Source organism: Oratosquilla oratoria, chromosome 28, assembly GCF_046742065.1.
Source record: "Oratosquilla oratoria isolate Oo_2021 chromosome 28, ASM4674206v1, whole genome shotgun sequence".
Lineage (NCBI taxonomy): Eukaryota > Metazoa > Arthropoda > Malacostraca > Stomatopoda > Squillidae > Oratosquilla > Oratosquilla oratoria.
This window is the reverse complement of record NC_134804.1, coordinates 51,222,460-51,232,459: the sequence shown is the minus strand read 5'-3', so window position 1 is coordinate 51,232,459 and position 10,000 is coordinate 51,222,460. Positions and strand designations below refer to the sequence as shown.

The 10,000-nt window shown below is 36.8% G+C and overlaps 1 protein-coding gene across 17 annotated transcripts in view; it reads right to left on the bottom strand.

Moving 5' to 3' along the window:
• Positions 1-10,000, bottom strand: part of brp (ELKS/RAB6-interacting/CAST family member bruchpilot) — a 696,927-nt gene that overhangs the window by 132,805 nt on the left and 554,122 nt on the right. For 12 of the 17 annotated variants that reach the window (XM_076211499.1, XM_076211493.1, XM_076211481.1 and 9 more), the window contains one exon: positions 6,332-6,529. In XM_076211499.1, coding sequence (XP_076067614.1) covers positions 6,332-6,529 — 198 coding nt within the window. The remainder of the gene's footprint in view (positions 1-6,331; positions 6,530-10,000) is intronic. The other 5 variants (XM_076211484.1, XM_076211489.1, XM_076211491.1 and 2 more) reach the window with 1 other exon arrangement.

Genomic DNA, 10,000 nt, shown 5'->3' with positions numbered 1-10,000 from the left:
ACTGTTATTTTTTATCTCACTGATTATCTTCATATACAGGACGTGACAGTGATATCCATTATTTTTCAACACTCAGATAAAATGCACAAACCGAAATCAACATCCTCTTATTTTTACTGTTCATACTTACTTCAGTAAAAATAATTACCTATTTTTAGTTTTACCTTATGATTAAATTAACAAAGCCTCATCACACACCAGTAAGTAAAAATTATAACATTAAGAGTCATGTTTTTAATTTTAAATACATTTATGCAGCAATGTCGTATCTATTTTTTAAATATCGGTTTCCAAATTAGCTAAGTCATCCCTTTGCCTCGTGAAATCCGAGACAATTGAAAATTCTAGCGCTAATAGGAATCTACGAGCCTGACTGCGAAAGGTCCTATTGACGTAAGTGGGAGTAGAAAACACAGGAGTCTTAGTCCGAATGTATTCATGCGAAATTGTACCACCCTTGTTAAACCCCTAGACCCATTTGAGTACCTCTATTAGATCACCCCACACTCTTCGTCTTTCCACAGAATGTAACTTGAGATGCCTAAGCACTGTCTTCGTGGGATAAATTCCTAAGTCCTTGTACCATTTTGATCATTCTCTTCTGTACAGCATTCAGCATGTGGAGCTCCAGACTAAAACATTTTTGAAGCAAGAGACATAGAGATATTTCGAGCACTGACCTTTAATGGTTTGGGGTCACTAACCAAACAATATTGGTCCATAAACAAGAATTGGTGGTTGCAGCACAAAAGTTCCAAACATGAAGAAAACAAAAAAGAGGGATACCTATTCATCAGCAGGTAGATATACAAAACTAACCTAAAAGGCTTTTTCTTTTTACCCACATATACTTCATGTTTTCGAATACTTTTTGGAGCCTGACAGGATACAGTACAACTCTATTCATGTGGCAAGAAGACTGTCTGGGTAGCCTGGACCTCACTGACGAAACAATGGTTCTTACTAATAACCCACATATACTTCATGTTTTCGAATACTTTTTGGAGCCTGACAGGCTACAGTACAACTCTATTCATGTGGCAAGAAGACTGTCTGGGTAGCCTGGACCTCACTGACGAAACAATGGTTCTTACTAATAACCCTGACCTCTTCAGTCTTGCCTGTGCAAATGCAGTTGATTGAAATCCCCATCATTCTCTTGTACAGTGAAAGATGTGATGAAGCTGGAGTAAATGAAACCAGGCATCACTTCTTCACAAATGGGAGCAAACCAATTGAAACTTTCCTACTTGCCCAAAAAGTATATTTTATCGTATCAGACGATCCCTGCTACGGGCACATTCTACTGGAATAGACTACCTTGTTTCCACATACGAAGCTACTAAAAGTGATGCTGGACTTATGAGTGTACAGTGCGTTTCATTAAAGACATTTCAGGTTGCGATATCTGTGGTAAAACATATACACTATTAGCTTATTACTGAAAATTAATAACGATATGGATGTGGGTCTTAATGAACTAGCTTCGATGCTTGTTATTCCCTTAACATATTACCAGTCCTAATAAAAGGTTACCGTTCTACGGAAATTCGTCTGTTAAACCATTGATGTAAATTTTCGATTTTTTTTTTTTTTTTTACCTGGACTGGAGTAAAATGAAGCTTTAGTTTACCCATCACCTTTTTTTCAAGGTGAAGCAGAATGTTCAGAATCGTCTTTTTTCTAAATCTGATATGTCAAATCTAGGGAACACTGGGGCAGGTCGACTAATCCTGCCAAAAGGTATTTGAAACGGAAATGGATATTTTATGGAGATTTTTTTCGGAGTAACCGCGGGGATTGGTGTCTTTTTTGTGTGCGTGGTTTGCGGGGCTGATACCCGTTCGGACCTCAACCTTCCAGGGGGTCCGGAACAGTTCATACATGAACGCAGAAGACGGTGTCCACGCTACAGCCACATTAGTGACGATACCCGGGGGAAACTGTTGCACCACACAGCGACATCCAAATCACCTCAGGTTCGAGGTGAGCAGAGTTCGGGGGCCATTACTTAGGGTGGATGCCCTTCCTAACCTCTGCGCCGAGGCCACGGTTCGAACAGCCGCCGAAATTCCCATGCGGTTACCAGACGCGCGTGTTACCGCCAAGCCACGGCGGACCCCGGGGATCGATCTTGAGTGAGTAGATCGTCGCGGTTCCTATCGTATAATCCCAAGTAATGAGTACGAGTAACAGTAGAAAAATCTGCCAGTCGTATAAATGTCGTTGACAGAAACAGAGGAACTAAATTAAACATAAAATACACCTTGGTCAATTAGTTTACACACTATAATTCAAAAACTATCTGTAATATTGCTCAGAAAACGGTTTGCACTATTCAATGTGAAGATTTATTTTTTCGACTAAATTCTAATAAGTTTATCATTATGTTGTTTAAGTTGAAATACCACATGTCATTCATATCTCGAGCTATTTCTAATAAATCGGTTGCCAATGTGTACGTGTTGCACCAAATATCACAAACTGGGCTATCTTTAGTAAAGGCTAAGATTACATTTACCATTTTCATATATCAGTAGTTCCACTTTCAAGTGTGCTATTTTCTATTTTGGATATCATATTTAATTCCTGTGCGGTCTAATAAATACATAGATCTCCATTGTGGCCTAGTCAATTACACTATGTTGCGAGAAACAAGAATATGGTGACATTTGGCACGTTAAACCAATAGCAAAACACTTGAATTGATTCTTAGTGAATGTTTCTTGGCCCAGGTTTATAGATCCTTATAGAGTGATCACAGTTAGGGTTGCTTTTATAAAAGTTTCGCTTCTGTTCTGATCTAACGCCGCAATATTTTCGGCGACCTTAAGATGGTGGCGCACTACGCTAGGATGCAACTTGCATTTCCTACTTCGTTTGAGTAGAAACGGCTTCGGTTATATATATATATTTTTTTTCTTCAAATTTTCAAATATCAAATTAATTTTGTGCCATATAGTGAGAAGCTGAATGATAAACTAAGAAAAGTTAAACCTAAAATACGAATGTTAGACACATTGTTGAGATGTTCTTACAGAAATCTAGAATATTGTAACCAGAGTCGTTTCTACTCAAAATAACAAAAGCAAGTAGCATGCTAGCGAGAAATGCCTAATGTGCCGCCACCTTTATGGAAGCCACAAAACGATTAATGTTCACAAGTTTATGCCCAAAGTATTTGCTAGTTTCAACCGTTTTGCCACAAGTAATAGATAATATTACAACTACACACACATCACGGAACATGCGGATAGGATACGTACGTAAATATTTGTATTACCTTTGTATTTGACAAAATGACTAAAAGTAGCAAATGTCGTAGGTGGAACGTCGTTACCGTTAATTGCTTTGCGGCTGACATGAAGACGTTTGTTCGATTATGGAAGAGCGACTCTACATTCCATCCGTGACCGATCACGCGATTCACCGCCAGCACTTCATCAAAAGTGACCTACCCACACCCTTTTTTTATGTCCTAACATTGGAAGAGTGGTGATCGTTTTTTATCGTAGTCTCATAGAAATTAGCACCGTGATTAGATATTTCTTTTCTTTTCGTATATCTTTGCCATCTTCGTTCGAAGTCCTCTTGAGAACCACCCTCCTTCATCTACTCCACTTTCCCAACACCCGTTTTCTTCCCTTCTATCTCTATTGTCCTTTCCTTCATTCGTTTTCGTTTTTCTTTCCAACTGATGATTTATCTTCCCACATTTCCCTCTCTACTCCACCAGTAACCTTCACTTCTTTCCTCACCCAAGTATGAATCCAACTTCTTCTCCACAATGCTCACTTGCCTTTCCCCAAACACTCCACTCCATCTCTTCCTCTCCTTTTCTCTCTCTCTTTCCATTCTCTCCTTCGTTTCTTTCTCCTGATACTTCAACTGCTTTTCCTTTTTCTTCTCATTTCCTTCCGTTTCTTCCGTTTTCTCTTTCCTTTCTACTTCTCCTCTGAGAGTCTACTGTCTCGCTTTTCCTCCTTTCCCCATCTCTCTCCCTTAAGGCGTCATCACACTGGGCTAATTTTCCTTCAACTGCTGGAGCAGATTAGCAACCCGCAGCTTTTGGAAACGAATCTGATATACTGGAGGAAAATAATTTCCCTCCAGCATAACAAATGACATTCTACGTATTTTCGTTAAGAAAACAAAATAGTTCGCCATAGTGATTTGACGGCGGAAAAGGTTCTGGATGTGGGCGGCACCGCCGATGAATCGGAGGTTGGAGGTAAAATAGCCCAGTGTGATAACCCCTTTAAACCTCACTCTCCTTACCTTCCTGTTACTCTCACCATCTTCTTTCCATCAACATATTTCACGTTCCTTTCTCCGTATTCATTTTGTCTCGTGCCTCTTCCACTGTGAAAACCTCATTACCCCTTATCGTTTTTTCTTCTTCGTCTGTGTCAGTCAACGCAAGTATATTGTCGTAGTCCTTTCCTAGTCTTTTGTGTCTAACTAGGACATACTTCATAGCATTCATAATATAGTCCTTCCCTTGTCTTTTGTGTCTTTAAAACTAGGACATACTTCATAGCATTCACAATACAGTCCTTCCCTTGTCTTTTGCGTCTTTAAAACTAGGACATACTTCATAGCATTCACAATATAGTCCTTCCCTTGTCTTTTGTGTCTTTAAAAGTAGGACATACTTCATATCATTCACAATATAGTCCTTCCCTTGTCTTATGTGTCTTTAAAACTAGGACATACTTCATAGCATTCACAATATAGTCCTTCCCTTGTCTTTTGTGTCTTTAAAACTAGGACACACTTCATAGCATTCACAATATAGTCCTTTCCTTGTCTTTTGTGTCTTTAAAACTAGGACATACTTCATAGCATTCACAATATAATCCTTCCCTTGTCTTTTGTGTCTTCAGAACTAGGGCATACTTCATAGCATTCACACTAGTATATAACAAACATCTTACAAACATAGAGGATCATCCGTGTAATGTGACGGCGCACTAGGCATTTCTCGCTAGCACGGTACTTGCTTTTGCTATTTCCTTTAAGTAGAAACGACTTCTGTTTTCTGTTACGATCTTTTGTTTTTTGTTAAACTGGATAATCGCTGACGTTCTGACGACCTGTGTAGTTGATCACTCAAAATGGCGGAAGACTTTTTCTCATTGTTCAATGTGGAACAGAATTTTCCAATATTTGGATTCCCGTATCTGCAGATTTCGAGTTCTCTTACCTCTTCTTCAGATGAATATTGGAAACTTCTGTTTCACATTGAACAACAAGGAAAAAAAAGTCTTTCGCAATTTTGAGCGGTCAGCTACACAGAGCGTCTGAACGTCAGCGGCTATCCAATTTAACAAAAATTGTATCAGAGAGAAGATTACTCCAAAATCTTTTATTTTTCAAATTTCGAAATGTCAAATTACTCTTTCGTCATATAGTGAGAGGTTGAATGACGAACTGAGGGAAGTTAATCCTAGAGTACGAATGTCAAGCACATTTTTGAGATGTTCTTTCGGAAGTCAAGCATATTTTAACCGAAGTCGTTTCTACTCAAACGAAGTAGCAAAAGTAAATAGCAAGCTAGCCTAGTGTGCCATCACCTGAACAGCAACAAGTCTGACGTCGGTGAACCATTTTGCTATAATCTATAGTATGATACCAACACACATGGTCACTTTTACATGTTAGAGAAGGTTAAGGTATATACTGATTACATTGAATCGAAACAAAAATCTGTAGGTGAATATACTCACAATTACTATCATTCTGACTTACTAGTCCACTCTCTCCACTCATAAGTATAAGCCAATCATAAGTATAAGCATATATACATTGTCTATGCAATTACCCTTACCTTTCTTCAATAAAGATTTGAACACACAAAAACACAAATAAGCATACAAAATGTTCAAGAACACACCCACACAATTTGAAAATAAACACACTTTTATATCTCACAGCCACATTCAATTTCCTATGCATTTGGCATTTATCACCAAAAAGCTGACATGTTGATGGTAGCGTTGTTATATACGACATAAATGCAGGGAAATCATGTAAAGGTCTTTATAATTAGGTACTAAATTTAATTGCAACGCGAACACCAAAGATGTCTTTCCACAAGCAAAACTGAATATAAAAGGTAAAGATATTTAATGACTTATTCTCATCATCAACTACCTCACCACCTGACTCATCATGACAATGCTTAACAACAACAAGAATAGCAACGTCCACAAACACCGAAACTACCCTAGGGAAACTACCACAAGACAACAGCACTGGCACATCACTTCTCTAAATGAGGGTTTTGGGGGGATTGACAGAAGACATGAAAGTCGTTTTTTGTAAATACCGTAGATTGTGTGCTACGCTGTACACTCACATCAGCCTGTAGCATGTTATAGTGCTCCTCTTTAGCACAGAGGGACTCCTTGAGAACCATTATATGCCTCTGGTAATCCTGATGCTGTTCCTCAAGGGTTTTCATCTTGGCAGACATGGCCAAGATGTCTTGGTCTCTCTTCTGCATCTCGGCTCGGGACTCCTCCAACTGGTGGGGAATGAAAAGATATAAGACAAAGGACAATGACAATGGGGAAATTAAAGAAAGTTCGCGAGTGGGTGTAGAAGTCCTGAATGGTGTCATGTTGTGCTCGTCATGTTGTGGAATGTGGTGATCAAGATGTGGTTGACGGAATCATTGGACTAGATATATGAGCGTCTTTTTTCTTTTCCTTTTTTTTCAAAAGTAAATATATTCTCATGATATAAATTCTTAATTTTCAAATTAAAGAATTTCAACGACTAAGCAAAAAGCAAAAATGTTATTCGAGAAATTGCCAATTTTGTATATTTTCTCCAATTCATATCACACGACTGATAGCATACGACGTAGTTAGCAAAAATGATTCATTGGAAATTGAATTTAAAGGGAAAATTATAATATCATTATCAGATAAAAACGCATTAATTGGTTGCAGATCTACCACCGTCGAGTAAAATCTTATCCCACTCTTTCCTCACACACACACACACACACACACACACACACATACACAGATTCACTCACATATGCACACACGCACACAAGCATAGACATGCGTACACACACACGCACGTACACACACATACACTATATATATATATATATATATATATATATATATATATATATATATATATATGATGAAGGTGGAAAAAGAAGTCACGGGTCTAGTTCCGAGTTACTGAGTTTATTCCTGACCGGTTTCGCTCTATGCTTCTTCTGAAGAAGCATAGAGCGAAACCGGTCAGGAATAAACTCAGTAACTCGGAACTAGACCCGTGACTTCTTTTTCCACCTTCATCAACTTGTCACAATGTACCAACATATATATATATATATATATATATATATATATATATATATATATGTATATATATATACAAATATATATATATGTATATATATATGTATATATATACATATATATATATATATATGCACAGTATATATATATATATATATATATCTATATATATGCAGAAAAACCACAATGGAAATAATAATATGACCAAGCGCTTTCGTCTATTAGACATACTCAGGGTTCATATACAACCCTGAGGCTGTCTAAAAAACAAAAGCGCTCGGTCATAATTCTATTATTTCCCTTTGTGGTTTTAATGCACACACACACACACACACACACACACACACACACACACACACACACACACACACACACAGATTTATATATATATATATGTATATATACATATTTATATGTATATGCGTGGTGGGTAGATCTACTCCCTGAAAATAATATACAGGTAATTATTTTTTTATATGATATTTTTTCTGTTGAACGATTACTTAAGATTTATTTTTCAAACTACATGTAAGAACTTCATACTCAAAGTATACTAAGATTAATTTTGCTCTCTTTTGAGTCGGTTTTATTAGAAACTTAATGGAATTGAATCAACGGTTGATTATATATATATACATATATATATATATATATATATATATATATATATGTATATATATGTATATATTGTTGAAACTATATTCAATCACGCAATCGCGTCAGGCCTGTCCGGAAAGTATTCAGCCACTTTCATTTTTAAGTCATTAAACTTAGGCGCCTTACTCTCCTTCATTTTTTTCTTTTTATGTTTATCAGCTGCCTAGCTGCATTCTTAATCTAATCCACAGTCTTCCTATTTAGCGGAAGTTTTGGCTCTGGGAAAAAAGTTACATGAGGCATGTGAACTACATGGCGATTGAGATACCAGAGATGCCATGGCTTGAGAAAAAAATAATAAATCCTTCATAAGATGTAAAGAATGGACAGGTTCATTGTCCTAATGAAGTCACCGCATGTCCACAACCGCCGTATCCATTTTCTTCTTACCGCATCCTTCAGGAAATGATGTTGATATAGTACTCCTTTGTTGTTTGGCCTTGAGGAATGAATTCATAATAGATAACTCTTTTATATAAAAAAAACACATGGCCTTCCTGTTGCTGTTCTTTTTTTAAGCATGGAGATCTTGGCGATTTCTAATCCACAAATCTTTCTTAATCTTCAAATAGTTTCCGCAGACGAATTTTCCATTTTGTAATAAAAACTGATGTACGAGTAGATTCTTCACTGGTCTACTATTCGTTCTGTGTCAGTGCAACAGTCATACACTGCACATGCTCTCTCAACGACGTCTCCCAGGCAAATGAGCTGTCCCAGTGAGAGCGTGGCTGTTTACACACGTGATCTATGGTCCTCTCTGAGTGGCTGCCAGTGTTCATAATGGCTGGATACTTTCTGGACAGGCCTTGCATGTAACTAATTCCAAGTACCTATCGTTGGTCCTTATATGCATTGGTATGCATACATACATGTATATATATATATATATATATATATATATATATATATATATATATATATATATATATATACGTTGAATTGAACTTGAATAAGCTTTTTAAGTACAGACGCAATCTATTTGATTTGTGGATCTTTCTTTCTAAAGGGGTCGAAATATAAGATTTTTGTAGTGCATAGTAGTGTAATACAACGTTTCGAAAGTATAGAAATAGTAAGAAAAACCATAGAACACCTTTTACATTGATGACGCAAATAAAGCTTGAGTTTAAAATGCGAAAGAAAAAGTGTCTACAATTTACAAAAATAGTGTCATGAATATTTTATAAACAGAGTATTTAAACATTTCTTTACATGACTATTCTTCGTTCAGAGAACTTCAGCGTCTGCAGCTGATCTAATGATGATTTGTGTGAAAGAAAATTATGCAAATGGTCTCTTTTCAAAAAGTGATAAACTAATCAAAACGAGACGGAAGTCTGCATTGCGAAACGCCTCAAAATAATTTTTAATAAAAGATTCTTGATATGCAAGGTCTACTGGGAGAGAAACTGCATCTTCGTATTTATCTTCAGACCACAACTGTATATAAAACTCGTTCAAGGAAAGTAAGGCTACCGACAAATTTATCTTTCCACATGAAGGCTGAGGACCTTGTACTAATTCTTCAACACGAACGTGGACAAATTCTCCTCCCAAATGGTTAAAGTGCCGCATGTAAACGGGTGTTGTATTCTATCTTTAGATACTTAATTCTGTCTATGACAACCATAGGTTAGGAATTCTAGAAGACCTCTGCGTTAGAGTGAGGATTCTAGTCATGAATGTAGCAAGAGGTACAAACACCTTAGGTTCCTTGTATGGACATTTGGTCAATCTAGAAAGCAACCCACGGAGTGTCACAGACAGAAAACCATAAGAAACAATATATTTGAGGACGGAATTTTTATTGGTATTATGTTTTGCTTGTTATAGCTTTATAAAAAAAACTTGATAGAGGTTTAACAAGCAAAAAATTGTTCTAATAAAGCCTTCGTCCTCATATCTGGTGTTTCTTTTCATACACTTATTGGCACCTACCAATTTCATACATAGAAATACTTTGATTCAATTCTGAGATCATCAACTTGAAAATGTTTTCAGTTGAGCAAAAC